The 18,927-nt window shown below is 59.3% G+C and overlaps 2 protein-coding genes across 2 annotated transcripts; both read left to right on the forward strand.

Moving 5' to 3' along the window:
• Positions 1–203: 203 nt before the first annotated feature.
• Positions 204–12,668, forward strand: JKF63_01064 (uncharacterized protein; the record flags this gene model as incomplete). The annotated part of the gene is made up of 1 exon (XM_067897113.1): positions 204–12,668. The coding sequence occupies one exon, from the start codon at positions 204–206 to the stop codon at positions 12,666–12,668; it is 12,465 nt and encodes a 4,154-aa protein (XP_067753270.1).
• Positions 12,669–14,275: 1,607 nt separating this feature from the next.
• Positions 14,276–18,625, forward strand: JKF63_01065 (uncharacterized protein; the record flags this gene model as incomplete). Its single annotated transcript, XM_067897114.1, has 1 exon — positions 14,276–18,625. The coding sequence occupies one exon, from the start codon at positions 14,276–14,278 to the stop codon at positions 18,623–18,625; it is 4,350 nt and encodes a 1,449-aa protein (XP_067753271.1).
• Positions 18,626–18,927: the final 302 nt, after the last annotated feature.

Genomic DNA, 18,927 nt, shown 5'->3' on the forward strand with positions numbered 1-18,927 from the left:
CACACTTTTCTCTCCCTCCCCTCCGCCACGCACGCACACACACGCACGCACACCTCTTCCTCTAAATAGGGGAGAAAAAGAAAAACAATACTTTTCATAACAAACAACTAAAACCGAGTAAACACACGCCTCCACTCTTCAAATAGGCACGACATATTTTCCTTTGATCCTAGTCAGGGGAGGGGGGGCGGAGGTGAGCAAGTATGCCACCAAAGAAGAAGGGCCACACCCTCGTAGGGAGGGAAAAGGTGTTTCGGCATGCCGTCAAGCACGTGCGCCTCGGGCTGGGTCACACAGTCCTCGGCAACCTCAGCCTTGGTCTAGCAGCCTCGAGTGTCAACGCTTCGGAAGGCAGCTTGACAGCAGGCCGGCCAGCCTTCTACGTCGAGCTCAATGAACAGCTTCTCTCGCACACTTCCAAGGACTTCAAGAAGTTTCGCTGGGAAGTGCTGGAGCTGTGCGAGACGGACGCTCTGTTTCAACTGCACCACCGTCAGCTCGCGCAGAAACTGCTGGCCTGCTTGATGGACCGAAAAGCACCCCGCGGCGACGAGGCCGCCGAAGATTCGACAAGCTCCAAGAAAAAAAGCGCGTCGGGACAGCAGCACGCAGATGGGTCGACAACGCAGGCGTACGAAGCCTTCGCGAGGTTGACGATCGCGTTTGTGCGAGACATGGGCAGTAAGTTCTTGCCCTACTTTCACATATTTCAGCAGGCAGTACAAGCTGGTATATATGACCGCACTGGGCACTTGATTGTCGACACGGCACGACTGCAGCTGGTGTTCGCCGTGCAAGCGGCGTGGTGCCGCGAGCTGCGCGATTGCTGGGCGGACCCAGCTTACGCCGCTCTCGTCCGTCAGGTGATTCGGCAATACGTTGGGCAGCTGCACGACACGAAGGAGTACGTGCGGCGGCTGTCGGCGGAGCTGCTCGCCTTTTTGTGTCGCCTGAGCCGTCCGCTGCTGCCACTGGTGGTGGAAGAAGCGTGTGGGGATGTGCTGCGCAGCTACGAAGAGTCCGCGACTGCAGCGGCGGAGGCAGAAGCATTAGAGCAGGATGTTGATGAAACAAGTAGTCACGGCACTGCCAGTGAGCGCGACGGTGCTGACAGTGTGAATAACGAGAATGATGATGATATGTCCTTTGCTGAAGCGGTACCGCTCGCTTCAATCTGGACAAACAGCGCTCAGCTTCTCGATTTTGTGCGAACGACGCTGCTGCACCACCCAATCGTGGATGGACTAACGTACTTCATCGCGGAACTATTCCGGGGCGTGCGCGGCTCGCTCAACTCCTCCTTTGAAACTCATCTCGTGCGCCTCCTGCATATCTTCCAGCTCTCATCGCGCGAAGGAGGGGCCCCACACGAAGCACACTCTTCCCTTGATGCGGTGCGGCGCCTGCACCAGCTCCGACACCCACTTGCCCCCTTCCTGGACGCCGTGACCGAAGAAAACGAAGAGGATGCGGCACCCCTTCATAACACGAAGTCTCATCTCGCTGAGCTCCACACCACGCGCTGGTCTGCTCTCTTTGGTCTGTCCGATCACAGCGAGGAAGAAGAGGGCGCGACCGTGCGTAGCAGCAGTGACGTGCAAGGGGCCAAGTATCTTCTGCGCAGTATCGGTGGCTTGACACTCGGCACCGCCGCGGAAACATTGCTCCACGAAACCAAGAAGCAGTCAGGTCTCACTGGGCAAGTCTCCTCCGATGAGGAGTACGAGGACGAGGACGAGGACGGTGTCGCTGACGCTGCCTTGGAGAAAGCCGCGAAGGAAGACAGTGCTGTCTTGGCCGTGAAGAGCGCCAGCATGCGACCTAGCCACCGCATCCTCGCAGCGGCCGTGCTCAGCTTTGATTCGACCTCCTCGTCTCCGCCTTGGCCACAATACATCCACTTCCTTTCTGCTGTGATGAGCTCGCTAAACTTCGCTCTGTGGGTGGACAGTCGTGAGTCGGCGCTACTGAAGCACCTTGCCGCGCAGCTCCTTGCTGGTCTTCGCCAGCGACCCTCTAGGGCGCCTTCGGACGCCACCCACACAGAATCCATGCTGGAGGTAGCAGCGGCCACTCTCGGTCTCCTCTCTCCGCTCTGTCTATCCCCCTACCTTGGCTTGCCTGCGGTCGCGAGTGCAGATGCATCGCCGGCTCTGCTACAGCTCCAGCAGTGGTTTCTCCCGGTTGCCAAGGCAGCTGTGCAGGTCTGCGTGGAGGCGACCACGAAGGCGTCGCTGGACGGAGCGCAGTGTCACCGCAGCGAAGAGGCGCAGCAAATACTCTTTGCGTTCGCGCAAGATGTACTACAGAAAAACTACGCCTTTGCCCTCGAGCAAGAGCGCCGCATCGCTGAAGAGTCTGGTGCGCGTGATCTCAATGGAGAGGAAGGACGCCCCACACGTCGTGTCGGCAGCACCGCTGACCAGTGCAACACCCGCGAAGGCGCCTACATGTCGGAGGATGACAACGATGAGGGTAGCCGCGCCGAGAAGCGTGTGCAATTGCGCCATGAGAGCCTGCGTATTCCGTCTTACCTAACCCCGTTCGCCCTGACCACACTGCACACTGTCGGGATGGCCCTCTGGCACGGCGCGACGGCTGAGCTAGTCCAGCTGCGCAGTGCAGCTACCAATACAACCCACCTTTCTACCTCATCCGACGGTGCCATTCTCACTGCGTTGCGCCAGTCAACTGTGCGCCGCGCGGTGCTGCTTAGTCGACTCTTGCACGAGCACACACAGCACATGAAGGTGAGCCCTCTGCAGCAGCTGCTGCGTCTCAGGTCCATGTCGTCCACAGTAGGCAAGACCAGCAGCACCAAAGGTAAGCGCACGCCCAATGCAACGTCCAGTGAAGCATCGATGCGGGACGTACTCGTGTCGATGGTGCTGGAGCTCCTTCAGCATTACAAGGCAATGCGGCGCTCGGCATCGTTTTCGATGGTGTCGGAAGCAATGGCCTACGTGACCTGTTCCTTGCCGCTTATCCAAGTGCTGGTGTCGACCGCAGGACCAACATCGTCGTCGTCAACCGCCTCCGTGAAGGCGGCCCTCCTGGACCTCTTGCAGAACATCGAAGGGCAGGATCACGAAAAGGTAACGTTTTCTACAGTGGCAGTGGAGGCAGCAGCATCGTCGTCAGCGCCTCGCGCCGCCGCCCTGGACCCAGCCGCCTATGCCCTGTACTCGGAAGTGGCCGCCATGCTCGTGCAGCTGAGCGCCAGGCCTTCCGCACGCAGCGGCATGAAGCCCTTAAAGAAAAGGTCGGTCAAAAAAGGCCACCACGCAGTGGGAGACCGTGGACGTAGCGACGACGACCACGACGACGACGACGACGCCACGCACAATGACGGAGAAAACGGCTTGCGTTATCTTTGCCGCACGGTGGCGGTGCTTGTCCACGGCTTCCAGCAACTTCGCGCATCTGCGTCATGTCGTGACGTTTCAGGCAGCAGCAGCAGCGACCCTGTTGACGAAGCCGCAATGCTCGCCGCCGCCACGGCCGCCGTGTCGGACGAGGCGCGCGTTCAGCTCCTGCAGGGCGCTGAAGTACTGCTACACGCTCTGCTCTGGATGTTCAGTCTAGACTCAAACGGTGAATTCTGCGAGGACGACGCTGGAGCTTGGACCGCTGCACCTGTGCAGGTAAGTGGCATATCCACCCCTTCAGCGGAGTCGCTCCCGGCCCACACGCGGACCGCGCTGCGTGCTCTTCGCGCCGCACTACCGACCACCCTTCACAGAGCATTTGTACAGGATGTCCTCCTAGAATGCCTCATTTCCCCGATTGCTCACCTTCGTCTACTGGCGTTGCGGCTTCTGCGCCTTGTGTGCCATCCCTCGCTGGACGTGGCGGATCGCCTCGTCGATGCCCCGGCGGTGCCGCTCGACATCACAGATGCACTGCTCAACGCCGCACGCTTCAACCCCCTCTCGCACACCGGAAGCCTCGACGGCATGCAACAGGTGCTCTCCCAATTGACATACCATGTGGAGTCTGGTGCTATCACACAGCCGTTCCATCGCCAACTCATCGCGCGCACGATGATTGGCTTCCTGTACATGAAGTTCACGGGAGCATGGGCAATTGCATCAAAGGTGGTGTGCTGCTTGGTAGCTCAAGAGCAAACGAATCTCATCAGCCTCACGGACGTCGAAGACGACGACGGACATGGTGCCGAGGAAGAACGAGGGGAAGTAAGTGTCGATGAGGCCCCGTTGGGTGTTTGCAGCACCACAACCTCCGCTGTACAAGCGCAGCACCGCGAATCACAGCGTCGCCGGCGGCTGAAGCCGGCAGTGTGGGATTCCGTTGTGTGTGTGTACGCCAGAGAACTCATCATGGGTGATGTGGTCGCTGCCGGTAGCGCGAGTCTGTCGGCGGAAGCAGGACACGTGCGCAGCGACGATCAGATGCTCGACAACGATAGAGACGACGCGGCAGCCGCCATCGCGTCGTACCAGGTGCAGCTCGCCACACTACCGTGCTTTTACGACATCCATCTCAGTGACCAGCAGCGCCACGTCAAAGGTGAGTTGGTGAGCCGCGCCTTTTCCAGCACCCAGTACAGCACTGCAAGAGTGATGCTGTTGGACAGCACCAAGGAGGATCATGAACTGGTGTGTTGGGAACAGCATTGGGCGGCGCCGCAGGACTACATCAGCGATTCCACTGATGCGCCGACTGGGCGAAGTCGGCGGCGGGGCACCAACGCCACAACGGCAGCCCTGTACGCCACCTCTACTGACCGCTCCACTCTTGCCCAGACATTCTTATCCATGCTGGAGGCGATGGTGAAGTCGGGCTCGGCAATCGACCGCAAGGTGCGCCTCGTGGAAGATGTTGTACTCGAGCTGGTCGCGGTGGAGCGCAGCCGCCATCCGAGCGGCATCGACAGCTCCCAGCTGCGCAAGTTCGAGCAGAGACTGGAAGTTGCGATGCGGGCATGCGCCGCAGCGCCGAGTGGAGTTTTGACAGCCCATCAGCGCAAGCTCGTCCCCGCAGCCGTGCAGAGCGACATTGACCTTCGCAACGCAGAGCTGCAGAGCGTGTTCCTGTCCTACCTCTCCGAGGCGAACCCGCGGCTGCAGCGCGTGGCTGTTGACAACCTCAAGCGGCTGCGTGTGGAGCCGTTTCACGCGTACCACGCGAAGTTGATTCCATATTGCGACAACATGAAAAACCTTTTCACCTTTCTCAGCACTTTTCACGTTGAGAGCGACGTGTCGGCGCATGACATCCCCGCGTACATATCCTCCGCGCTGTCCCTCGCACTGCCGAAGCTTCTGACAAAAGTGTCCAAGGATAAGCTGAAGGACCAGGCCGTGCTGAGCCGGCGATTGATGGGCTACCTGGAGCATCTGACACCACCAGCGGCGGTGCGCAGCGGTCGCGCTGGCACTGCAGCCAAGGACCCTCTCGCGCAGGTGTTTGACCAACTGCTGCATCGCCTCTTGTCCTCTGCGATGCCGACGTGGTCGTCTCTAACCGCCGACGGCGCCAACGCGTATGACTTCCTCGCAAACGTCTGGGAAGACATTGTGTACAAAGGGTGTGGCATGTCGCCCGCGAAGAAAGTAGGTGACAGCACCATGAGTGTGGCCACTCCCTCGGAGCCGCGCCGGCGCTCCAGCCATCATGGCGTTCGGCGCCTCGAGCGCCTCATGAAGCAACTCAGCAGTGCGCTGCGGCTACTGGAGGCGATGCTGCACGCTGTGGGGCAGCGCTTTTCCGTCTACGTGGCAACTTGCCTGCATGTGGCTCTCCAAGCCTACCTTGTCGCGTGCAAAGAATCGCTGCGTGCACCGATCGATGACCTCCTCGCGAGCCTCACCGGCCTCGAAGCAACAGCGCAGGTGGAGCGAGCGCGGCGGTGGGTAGCGCAGCTCAGCAAATCACTGGCAACCAGCGCTCTTTCAACGTCTTTGGCCCACGTCCGCCGTGCCGCCGTCACTATAGTGGCGTTGCTTTTCGAGCAGTTTCCCGAGGATGTCATGGATGTGCTGGAGGGCAGAAGCGCCGCCAACTCCAGCGGGGTTGGCGGCGCAGTAGGCAAGAACGTTGCCTCAACCGCTCTCCCCCTCTTCACGCGCTACCTCACTTTGCTGTTTGAAAACTCGAAAGGCACCACGCTGGACGGCAGTGGTGGTACACTTGTCACCGGCGCCGGGCGTCGCTCTGTTCCACTGTCAACGAAGAGCTCTGTTACACCGGTACTGCGTCTCATCATGGCGTGGGTCCGCAGCCCAGTCCTCCTTCCGCTGTTTCCAGCGTACGCGCATGTCGCCGTCGGCACACTGGAGGAGGTATTCGCCGTGAACGACAGTGCAGCCTCGCTGCACCGCGCCTCAACGCAGACTCTCAGCGAAGGTCTCCGCTGTGTTTCGGAGCTGCTGAGCTGTGCAGATGAACCGGTGAAGGAACTCGCCACGGAGTGTTCCCTGGTTGTGGCGAAGGAGGACGGCGTGCGCCGTGGTCGACACTCGACGTCGACGACGACGACGACGTTTCGGCACTCCTTCCTGGAGCACCACATTGTGGGCGTCTTCACTGCCCTCTACACTCTCCTCACCTCTGGTGCCGTGCGAGAGGAACAAGAGGTGGCAGCGGCGACGACAACGGGCACTACGGAAACGCCGTTCGGGTCGGCAGAAGCGGTGGTGGCAGCACGCAGAGAACAACGGAAGCCCACCCGCCCGGGCTTTCCAAAGAGTCGTCAAGGTGCGCGTGACCGAGAAAAGCCAAGGTCCATCATGTCCCTCAGTGTGTCGATGTGGCGAGAGGTTATGCACACGATTGCACAGCTGTCGCGATTCCTGCGGTTAGACTCGGAGACGTCAGCGTCAGCGTCGTTGGTAGAAAGCATGATAAGCCGCCTGCTCGAGCTTGCACTGAAGATGGTCGCTCACCCGATCTGCGTGACGGACGCGTCCACAACGCAGATGGTGACGAGCATCGCGCGGTCGCTGATGGAGCAGATGCAGGAGCTTGACCACCGGACTCACTGGCAGCCGTTGGTGCGGCTCTTTAACCTAGTCGTCAACCCACATGCCCGACACACCCTCTGCGTCATGTTGTCGGAAGCCGTAACAAAGCTCCCATTGCCGAGCTCGTCGCCGTCGGTTTGCCCGACGCGGGTGGAGTGGTTCCGTCGCCAGATGGCCGCCGCAGCGCGCGCGGTCGTCTGTCTCAACAGCTTTGAGAACAACGAGACCTTTGAGCGGTACGATTTTGAACTGCGCTACCACACCCTGCATTCCCTTAACGATTTCTTCGCTCACTTTGGCAACTACGGTGCCCTTCAGCGCGCGAGTAACTCGAAGAGTAACAGCAACGATAAGGTTGATAGCAGCGCGGTGCGTATAGTGCGGGCATACGATGGCGCTGAGGATGTGCGGCTGCCTCTTGACAAAGAGCACGCGCCGGCGCTTGCGACGGAGGCAGTGGCCGTTCTGGCCGCGAACATCGTCTTCTTCCTGCGAGACCCCGAGAACACTATCCGCGCACTCGTTCTACCACTGCTTAACTCAATGGTGCGCTACGCCTCCCTGGGGGGCCAGCGCAGCACTGCAGGTGCAACACTCACGGAACAGCAACGCGCGTACCGGACGCAGCTGCTTGAGACTACGCTGCGCCACGAAGTCCTCGCTTCCCTGCGGCGCGGCGTCGTGGCTAAAGATGTGCACATCCGATGCGCACACATGCAGGCCTTTGAAAGCTTCGGGCGCCACTTCAGCGCCGAGTTTCGTAGTTTTGCCATACTGTACTCCCCCAACACCGAGCAGAACTACTACGCCAACGTCGGCCACGTCCAGCAAAGGTGCCGCCTACATGCACTGACGGTGCTGCGGCAACACGCCCCAGAGATGAATGTGCGCGACATGTTGCGCGTATTTGTGCCGTTTCTGATGAGCGCCGTCAAGGACTTCGCGGAGGGCAAGCGCAACCAGGCCAACCTCACCGAGGGTCGTGCGCGTGGCTACTGTGACGCCGTGCTGCTCACGATGACCTCCATTGCGGCGATCCTGCCCTGGACGGCATACTACCGCGTGCTGTCGCTGTTCCTCTCGAACGCAAATGCCAATGTCAACTTGCGAGCGACAATGCTGCGGGGCGTTGTGCAAGTGCTCAACAACTTCCATTTCCTCGACAACACTGCGGAAGCCGACGAGGTGGGAGAAGACGCTGAGGGAGAAGAGGACGAGGTCAACGACGCAGACGATGCGGTTCGCGCTGAGGTGTCTGTAAAGCAACGCCAGTACACTCACGCAAAGGTGATGCGAGTGCTCGAGGTCGACGTGCTGCCACAGCTATACAGCTACATTGGTGACAAAGAGGCGAACAAAGCAATCACCGGCCGTGGCGCCGTCAACCAGCATAGCATCACCTCTGTGCGTCGTGAGCAAGAGCGCGAAGACACCGCGGCGACACGAGCAAAGAATGCGTTGCTGCAACTTCCCGTGGCCATGGCCATCACAAAGATTGTGAAGCACTTCCCAGAGGACCGTTTCAATGTGCACGTCGACCACTTGCTCGACGAGCTCATCAAGAAGTTGCGCACGAAGAATGACAAGCATCGGGAGAGCGCTCGCCGCATCCTTGGCGCGATGCTGCAGGAGACAGGACCGTCCAAACTAAAGTTTGTGGTGACAAAGCTCAAGGACAATCTCGTCCACGGCTACCAGCTCCACGTACTAGGCTATACAATCGTGACGCTTCTGTACCAGCTCTATGAGCCGAATAGCAAACTACTGCAACCTTTCAAATCCTCTTCGTCCACCGCGGTGACTGCCGCCGCCTCCCGCTTGCCCACGCGTGGTGCAGTTCATGACCCGGTCCAGGAAGCCCTTGAGGGGGCAAAGAAACAGCACCGGCGCGACAATCCGTCTTCACAACCGTTGCGCCGGCAGCGCGCCGGAGAGCCTTCATTCGATGACGACGACAAGAACGGCGCAACGGTCACACTGGCGAAAGAGGTGGACGAGGACACCGCCGTCGAGCTCGCCGAGGAGGCACTTTTGCGAGAGCTCGGCACGGCCATGCACGCTGGGTTCGACCATCAGTACGGCGTTGACTGCCTCACAGGTGTGTTAGAGGACCTACTGCTCATCTTCCTCGATGACTACCTCGGCGAGGTGGGCGTGCAAAAGGAACAGGTGGAGGTAATGAGCACCATGGTCGAAGTAAAGCGCAACCGAGCGTTGCAGGGCTTCACCTTCCTCGGCAAACACGGCAACGCCGCGATGGTGATGGAGGCGTTCTTGCATCGCATTACGTGGGTGCTCACCCCGCCATCCGACACCGCCATCAGCGCCGGTGAACTGCATGGCAGCGCACGAGCCCGCGCACTGCTGGTCCAAGAAATGAAGAACAAGTACCTGACCGTCAGCAAGGGCGGGAGTGCAGATCTGATTTTTGTGAACAAGGTACGCCTGCTCGCCGTGCGCGTCGCACGCTCTCTCATGGCCAACCCAACGATGTCGGTGGAGAAATCTTTTGAGCAGGTGCGCCGCCTGCTCGATCAGCACAACCGCACTCGCGAAGAAAAAATTGCCGCATTCGAGGCAAAGGATGGCACACGTCGTATCCGTGGCAACGCGCACCTCATTCTCCACAAAGCCGACCGCCAGAACCGCAAGCAGCAGCTCGATCACAACTACCTCGTCGCCCCAGTGCCAGAGCGCGTCGACGTAGACTTCAGTGCGCACACGGTCCTTGCCACGCAGCAGAAGCAGAAACTCAGGGTATACCGCGGCCGATACGGAAAGGAGGTGATGGAAGCAGCGAAGAGCTTTTACCGTGAGGATCCGGTGACGGCCGTCGTGCTGGACACGCTGGACGAGTTCCTCTTGAAGTTTCTACTCAGTGTGCTGAAGCAAGTGTTGGGGATCGGCAAGGAAAAGCGCTACTCGAAGGCGGCCATGAAGCTGGACATGCTGCGCCATCATCGCGCACGACAACAGGACCCGAACGCAGAGCGGCAGTACGACGCCACGTCAGACGACGACGAAGTTGTCGAAAGCGGCGCAGACGGCGTTGATGAAGCACAGGAGGACGCTCACAGAGAGCGCAGCCCGGGGGAAGACGGGGAGGAAGACGGCGACCACGACGTCGACAACGCAGCGGACACCGATGTAGTCGAAAATAATGAAAACGTTGACGGGCTGGGGGCGTTTGCGGAGTCACAAGCAGTGGCGGAAGGAGACGCGAAGAAGAACACCCGCCAGGCACGTGGGGGGACGCAGCTGGCAACGACACTCCTAACGTCTGGAAACGACCTCACCGTCACCTTCACGCGCGAACACCGTGGTCTGCTCGAGTCGCTCGTCCCCGCCGTCCTCACATGCCTGCAGGGCGAAGGAAGCGACGCTGTCATCGCTAACGCGCTCGACTGTCTGCTTGCGCTTGTCTCCCTGCGGCCACCGCTCGATGCGGTGAACGGACTCCAGAAGGAGCTCTTCGAGACCGTGACCAGTTTCATTGAGCGCGGCTCCGTCATCAAGCAGCGCGCTATCCGCCTCACGGCGGCCATGGTGGCTCACCAAAAGTACGTCGTTTCGGATGCCAATGCAGCTCAGCTCGTGAAGCTCGTCCGCGCTGAGGTGATGGAAAGGAACGAATACATGTCCGTCTCCCTTAGCCTGCTCTACTCCATCCTCGGCAAACACGTGCACATCCCTGAGATTTATGACCTGATGGATGTAATAACCGAGTTGCTGCTGCACTGGAGCGCGCACCGCGTCATTCGACGCCGCTGTATCCTCATACTTGTCCGCTTCCTGCTTGAATACCGCCTGACGCCCGAGAAGTTCAGGTCGCATATTGACCTCTACTGTCGAAACCTCGACTACCCAGAGCTGACAGGCCGCACAGCGCTGCTGGAGCTGCTTGACGCACTCATTCTGCGACTGCCAGCCGTTATCCTCCGTGAGGAGGCGCCGGTGCTGCTGGTGCCGCTAGCGGCAACGGTGACGGGCAGTGAGTGGGTGGAGTGCCGCCGGCAGGGCGGTACCGTTCTCCAGCATCTGGCACGCTGCGCCGGTGTCGATGTACTGGCCCCTATCCTGTCATCATGGATGACCGCCACGCAATCGCGGGCGACGCGCAGCATGGGTATACAGACCTGGGCCACCATTGTCCCCGCCTTGGCAGAGTTCTACGAGCTGAATGTTGAACAACACGGCGAGGTCGAAGACAGCGACGAGGATGCTGCAGCTGTGAAGGCGCAGAACCGTGCCGATTTCCAGGCCTGTTGCGCGTGGTCGGTCCCAGCTGTTCTGGACGGATGCCTATTCGATCAACTGGCCGCCTCGCGCAGAAATAAGCAGCTCGATCAGCTGTCAGCTAAGTCGCGTGAAAAGGTGGAGGTGGATGGGTGGGCGTACATCTTCTATAGCTTGCGCGCTGCCGAGGCGATGCTGACGGCCTTGCCCCACGAGCTCTATCCTCTGCTGGCACCACGTCTTCTACCCCACATCGCCGACGTGCTCATTGTGCACACACACCCGTGGGTGCGTGCAGTGGCGATGCGGGTGTTGCGACACTACCTGTACACCTACGTTGAACACCACTGTCACTACCTCCAGGAGGATGTCTGGCAAGCGTTGGCGTTTCAGGGGGCGAGGAGTGACACGGCCGATGACATCGCCGCAGCGAGCCAGGGTGGCAGCGGCGACGCCTCTCTCATGTTTGTTATGCAGGAACCAACATTGCACTCGAAGGCAGCCGCCAGGTTGCAAGCTCTCCAGATCCTGCAATCCCTCTCCAGTCTCCTGAAGCGCATCCTCGGTCTCGTTAGCACGTCCGATGTGGCTATGGAAACGTACAACGCCCACCGCGCAATTTCCAACCCGGCTCGAAGCGAGCTGCTCAAGATCGCCGTCTACGTCCTGCAAGCCCAGACCCAACTTGCTCTCTTCGCGCTGACACGCGCTGCGGCGATTGAGCGACACAGCCACTACCGAAGCGTTCAGCACCGCGTGTGCACCCTGTACTCGTCGCTCCAGCATCAGCTCCGCTCCCTCACCTCTCCGGTAGTACAGCAGGGTAGCCTTGTGAACTACATGGTGCGCAGCACCACGCTGCTCCAGCTGTTTGGAGGCTGGATGTCGGTGCTACCGCACGAGGCCTCGGACATTGCCGCTGAAAGCACAAAGCAGGATGCGGTAAGTGACATTTACAATGCGCAAGTGCGGTGGCTCACACAAACCCAACTCTGTCCGGCTGCGCTTCTGCGTGAGTGCGTTGTGCCGTTACTTGGGCTCGGACTGAGAGCAAAGCCGATCTCCGATAAGATATCGCTCATTGCCTTCCAAGTGGCGGGAGTGGTTGAGCAGCAGCTGGAGGAGCGCCGCCAAGAGCTCACCGCGCCGATTCGCGCACGTGCATCGATGGAGAACGAAGACGGCGAAGCACCACGAGGCAAGAAGCGACCACGCCCTGCGACGGTGGCGTCGGCAGTTGACGACGACAACGAAGCGGACGCGGCTACTGATTGTCTTCCCTTGGATGAGGTGCTCATGACGCTCAAGACGCAACTGGCCAGCATACACGACGCTCGCCGCGAACAGCAAATTATGCAGAACACCAGAAAGGCACTGAAGCGCAGCCGTCGCCAAATGGAGCTGGAAGAGCGCAAGCAAATGTACTCACGGCAAAAAAGGCACTGAAGGTGAAGGCTCACTACCGCATCGTGCAGTATCGCTCCCACGAACCAAAGATTAAAATGCGCGGTGCGTATCTCAGAATTGAAAACCGCTTCGTAGTGTCTGTGTACGACCACATTTTGTCCTTCGCGCGAAAGACGTTTCCCCTTGCTCTCTAAACCCCCTCCCTCCCTCCTGCGTGCTAACGGCTGCAAGAGCAATCAAAATAAGTAAGTACTATTACACCGAAAGCTGCTGCGTGTGTGTGTGTGTGTGTGTGTGTCTGCAGAGGGAGCCAGACTCAAGACTTGCACGTTCTCGAAGACACACCACTCCCCCCCCCTACTGAACAAGCAAAAATAGCGTCCGTTGTGGTAGCTATTTTTTTTTTGCGTGTGGTGTTGGGGTGGGGTGGGGGAGGGGGGAGGGGAAGCGGCTGTGAAGTTGAATTACCGGTGACTGTTTTCTTTTTCCTCTTTTTTTTGTGTGAGTGTGTAAAGGCCGTCTAATCGAATAACACAAATAACAAAAGGAGAAGTGCCACGTGAGGCTACACTGAGGCGCAGGGGGGGAACGCATTTCTTGTCATGGAGCGCAACATACGCCCACAACGAACGGCGTGTCCGGTGCGAGTTGTGGTTGCCAAAGAAGTACTCCCTTCCCCACCCCTAATCGCCATTGAAACCGTCCATACTCACGGGTGTGACAAGGCAACCGGTCAACACTGGAACTCGGGTGTTTAAAAATATCACAAAGGGGGATGCCCTTCAAACAGAGCTGGTCTACACCCATTCTTCTGTTGCCTCTTCTATTCCATGCCGTTTTCGCTGTCCGTGGGCCCTTCACTTACATGAAGAGGAAGGGGAATGTGTGGCACACCACTCACCTCCAGGTACTGCCTTGGTGGAATCGGCAATCGAACAAAAAACAGGTGTCGCTAAACAGCGTACACTGGGTTCTATCGCTCTCGTCACTGCAACCACCTGTATCACACACCCGCAATCATCGGTTGCCAGTGCATGTTTTTTTTTTGGCTCTGCACCCCCAGTGTAAGCAACAGCAACAGCAGCACAAACGATTTCTAAAGGGGGGAGAAAAGACGGCAACACCACCACTTCAAAACGAAAAAGAAAAGAGCGTGGGCCCTCTCAACTTTTTTTTTACTTCAGCCCTGGAGGCAAGTGCACGACCGGGTACACACAAGGAGGCCTGTCGTGCTCTCTTTGGGTAGGTGGTACACGATCTGTTGAACTCCTCCGCGTGTGTCCTTTTCCCCCTTTTTTTTCTGTGGAAGCTCAGTCTCTCTCATCATCCTTCACCAAGTCAGTTGTGCACATCTCTGTGTGTGTGAAGGGTGAAGGAAGAGGTAGGGGTAAGGTAAGGGGGACAATAGCATTCATCCGCGTGGCATTCCTTGTCCTTTTTTGGACGTTAATCCCCACCACCATTACCACGGACGTGCCGATATTTGGATTGGTCATTCGCGAAGACAAAGGGGGGAGGAGGGGAGGGGGAAAGCACGTCTGCCTCGTACTACGCCTTTTCCTACAGGCCCGAATAGCCTGGCTCGGCAGTCCCTCTGCTCACAGGTGGGGGGAGGGGGAATGCCCGCAAAGAAGCTCTCCATCACAATGCCGGCGACCAACTCGGCAACTCATCCTCCTCGCCGGCGCTCCTCGGCGCCACTGGTCAGCAGTAGTACGAATAGCAGTGAAAAGGGCGTGAGCACCACATCACTGTTATCAGCAGCGACACTCGTCACACTCCCTGTGAAGAAGAGTGGCACCAAAGTGCGTACTTGCATCGGCTCCACCCCTCTTGCCGCGCAACCGCTTACTGGTGGGGTAGCCAGCAACGGCGATGTCCATGGGCACCACGCCACCTCCAAAGTCTCATCAACCGCTATCAAAGCGGCCACTGTGCGACCTAGAACAGCCACTGCCCTGTCGTTAAATGCGACGGCGGCATCGCCCCCTCCCACAGCCTGTGAATTGGGGCCATCACCATCTCAACTCGCAGCTGCAGCGGGGATCCGACACCCGCTATCGACGAACAACGCCCTTCCCAAAAGTGCAGCCCGCGCTGTTCGTCGACCGCATGGCAGCGTCAACACACTAAATGTCACCGCACCACCAGCCAACTTGGACGCGCCCGCAATCTCGCCCGCAACCGCGAGCGGAAGCTCCAAAAACGGGTTATCCACCTCGGTGGCGGCCTCTCTGTCACTCCCAATAGCCAAGCCCACCAGTCTGGCTGCTGCGCGGCTGGCTGGGGCTCCCCCCGGTGTAAGAAATCCCAAGACAAGCAACAGCGCCCCAGCAAGCGGTCCGCCTCGTCAAGCCTCTGCCTCTTCAAACACCACCAAAACCACGTTCTGTGTGCCATGTGCAATAGCATTGCCAACTTTCGAGGCAGCTGCGACGCACGCCAACCCCAGTGCAGCGTCGCCAGAGGCTTCACTATCAGTGACACAGACGTCACACAAGTCGGGCCTCTCCTCAAGTGCTATTGCTAAGAAAAAGGTGGTGCGTCGCGCAAGTTCTAGGGCGACAATAAGTCGACCACCAACGACGACCATGACCTCCTGTAGGCCCCCTCTCAGTGCCACTGCCACAACCGAGAGCAGCGCAGCCTCAATGAATGACTCATCTGCTGTACCGCCTCAAACGCAGACCAACTTCAGGGTACCGCCTGCGTCAAATACGAAGAATGACCCACCTATAGCGCGGAACACGGGGCACACGGCCGATCTGACAGCTATCGAGACCCCATCGAACGCAAGTAGTACCGTGCCTGACAGCTCCGAAACTCACCGGCTTCATGGCCCTGTCATCTCGGAGGAATGGGCACGCAGTATCATAAAGCCTGGAGACGAGCATCTCCTGTACCTGCCAGCAGCCGCAATGGCGGCAAATGCTGGCTTCACACGCACTCAATCTGGCATTGGCATGAGCGGTGCAACGCCGAACGCACCCTGGCCAGCAAGCAAAGATGGAAGCTCAAGAAACGACACGCAACTGCATCGTGCCCAACAGATGATTCTAATGCGACGGCACGCGGAGACACCTACGCCAGGGCGGCGCGGCACCAAGGCCGCGTCGCCTGCTGCCAGCAGTGTAGTCTCGTCGGCGTGTGGCGGCCCTGATTCTCGATTCGGATCCACAGCGAAGCGAAGCAGCGCTCACCTGCTGTACCACCCACAGGAGGGTGGGGACCACCAAGGGTGGCTTAAGGGAGCGATGGCAACACCAAGAGACCAGGACAGAGTGAGCGTGAAGGGTGAATGTGCGTCGATGCCAAGAACCACGTTCGGCTCCTCTTCCCCGTCCCTGTCGCGCATGTCTGAGGGCTCCACGAACACGATGATAGGGAGCCGTTGCCGCCTCAGCGGCGGCGGCGTACGCCCTCCACTCGAGCAGTTGACTGGCTCTGCATCCATATCGATGGGCATCCTTAGTCAGCGGCGGTCGCCATCTCTGCCGCTTTTTGCGAAGCCGTCTCCACGGACGTTTTCAACGCCGAGTCCTTGCGGCAGCACCGGTGTCTCGGCCCTGAAAACCAATTTGAACCTCAACAATGGCCCATACTGTGCAGCCAACGAAGAGCTCACTAGGCTCACGCGGGTGCAGGAAGAGGTGCTGCGCGCCCTGCTACAGTCCGCCGCATCACCGGCAGCGGCTGCTCCAACAGACGCAAGCAGCGCCGCTGCTGTGGTTTCCCCGACACCAAACTCGCCGGGGGAAGAGACTGCAAACGCGCAGGGTGATATCGCGCCAGCGTTGCCGACAATGCACTTGGACTCGCAGGCACACGAGGCGCCTATGGTGTCGCCAACGCCCTCGTCTGCAGGAAAACCGTCCCGGGAGCGTGTGTGCGGTGTAAACCTCTGGGGAGACCCTAGCAGCGACGAGCGACCTCCATCTAAGCCGCTGCATTCGGGAGACCCAGCGTCATTGCGTGGGCGGTCAATGGGCAGCAATTCCGCTTCCTTTGCGTTTTCGATTCGCCAAACACCGGGCAATTCTGTTTTTCGTTCTGCCCGAGCGCCACCAAATGCTGCCACGGAGACTGACGCCATCCCGAACTCAACAGCCTGTCGCCCAACCCTGACCTCTACCGCATTCGCCGCTGAGGCAGCGGCGGCTGCTCGACAGCAGCGGCGTCCAGGTGTGGTGGTAACCCTGTCCAGTCTGCGATCAACCAGGACGATCGCCGAGCGAATGCGGCTGGAGCTCGTGCGACGAGAACAGCAGCAACTTGGCGTTTCTCGGGCCGAGCAGAAGCGTGAAGCAGCAATCTCATCTACGACCCCAGCGAGTCACTGCCCTAACGCCACCTCGATAGACGCAGCCATGCGTCGCCTCCTCCTCGACCCGTTCTTCCCCCTTTTTAGCGAAGAGAACTACCAGCGCCTCGTACTGCTGAACAACGAGTACACCGCACGCACAGAGTTGATGGCCCACATCAAATCGTTACCGACGACGACGACAGCGGCAGCGGTGTCGCTCTGTGACAAGTTGTTGTCCCCACTATCGCTGCCCAATGCGGGCGAAATTCCACGCTATTCGGGAACTGCACCGCTACGCGCAGCGCGAGCATTGGATGTGGACCTGGCCGAAGCCGATGAACCCGATTCAACAGCTGCTCCTGCTGCAGCAGCAGCGCCTCGGCACCCTTCGAGTTCGCCTCTGAACTCGGCAAACAACGGCAGCACCCCTGCCCGCCGTCCATCCGTACAGTACGGTGAGCCAACTATACACGCGACCGGCTCACCCGCCCACGCCCCCTCGCCGTCCCTCACTGTCTTGAGTCCCAAATCGCTTATTGCCGGCTTGGCAATAGGCCCTGGCGGCCCCACATCCGCTGGACGTCGGTGCGAGATGCTCGTGAATACCACATTACCTGCTGAGAAACCGGAATCAAACAAACACCGGTCCCCAGGAGGTGTGCAGTACGCGGCGACCCCTGCGTTGGAATCGATAGGGGTGGGTGCCGATCAACCCTACCTCAACGCGTGTCTTCTGGCGAGCAGTCGCAGTGGCGGTGGCGGCAGCATCGGAAACTCTCCAATGCGCACGCACTCCGCTAGCCCCACGGCGAACTGTTCATCTTTGCGGAATGCGACTCGTCGCGACTCGCTCCTACAAAAAGCGAAGCATTCCCCTCAGCACCAGGCTGCATCGACAACCACCTCCAGCCACAGCGAGAGCACGGACGACGACAACAGCAGCACCGCCTCTGACGAGGTTGTTGACCAGGCTGAAGACAAACTTCGCAGCACGCTGCAGCGTTGGGGTCCGTTCCGCACCTCACCTGTGAAAGCACCGTCCTGCTCGGATGTTGTCCGACAGAAGCGCACCACCAAGCCGCGCATCGGCGCAAGAGACAGAATCACCAGCACGCATTCCGAAACGACAACTCGAAAGGCCAAGAAGCCGTTGTACAGAGAAGCGACCTTGAGGATTTCGTCGACAGAGCCGACACCGACACTACCCGTCATGGCGTCGACCCTCTCCTCGACCATGGCGGAGGAGCTTCAAGCCTACGTGCACATCTTTCTCAAGCGCTATCGCGGTGCTGACGCGGTCACTGCAAAGGAGATGGGGCCGGTCCCAGAGACACCGCTGGCGCTGCAGCGCGCGATTCGCCAGAGCCTCCGCCTGCCTACTGGGCATAACAAGAGTGCGACAGACGACGAAGACGCGATGGTGCTACGATATCCTTTGGACGACAGCGGCCATCACATGGAAAACGTGCAGTATATCCTGGACCTTGTAGGCTCCTGGCTGCAGACAGGGACCTCGCTTTGCGAGGACGACGCAGCGGAAACAGTGGGTGACGCTCATCTATCGGTGAATGCAGCAGGGCGACACAAGAAAAAGCGGGTCACCGGCCACGAATGTGTCGCGGCGGTAATGGGACGCTCCGCCCTATCATCTGGCGAGAGAACGGTGGTCGGCATCACACCCAAATCGCACTAAAAGAGGTACTGGCCGATCTTCTGTGGCGCAGTCTTGGTGAAACTACATCACCCGAAGCTGTGCGCCCTCGAACTCATGTTCGCAAGCGACACGCATAGTTGTAGCTCGGCGTCGCCGAGAAGGCACCGAACAGGGGTCGTGTGGAGGCCGATTCACGATAAGCGGGACCTGGTGTAAAGAACGGATTCTGTGGAAACGTGGACCCGTACACAGAGGTATGCGCCGCTAAATATACAAACCGTTTTGGGGGAGGAGAGGCGTGCGCAATGAACACAGGGGCTGCGGCTGCGTAAAACATGGTA

This window comes from Porcisia hertigi, chromosome 35 (genome assembly GCF_017918235.1).
Source record: "Porcisia hertigi strain C119 chromosome 35, whole genome shotgun sequence".
NCBI lineage: Eukaryota > Euglenozoa > Kinetoplastea > Trypanosomatida > Trypanosomatidae > Porcisia > Porcisia hertigi.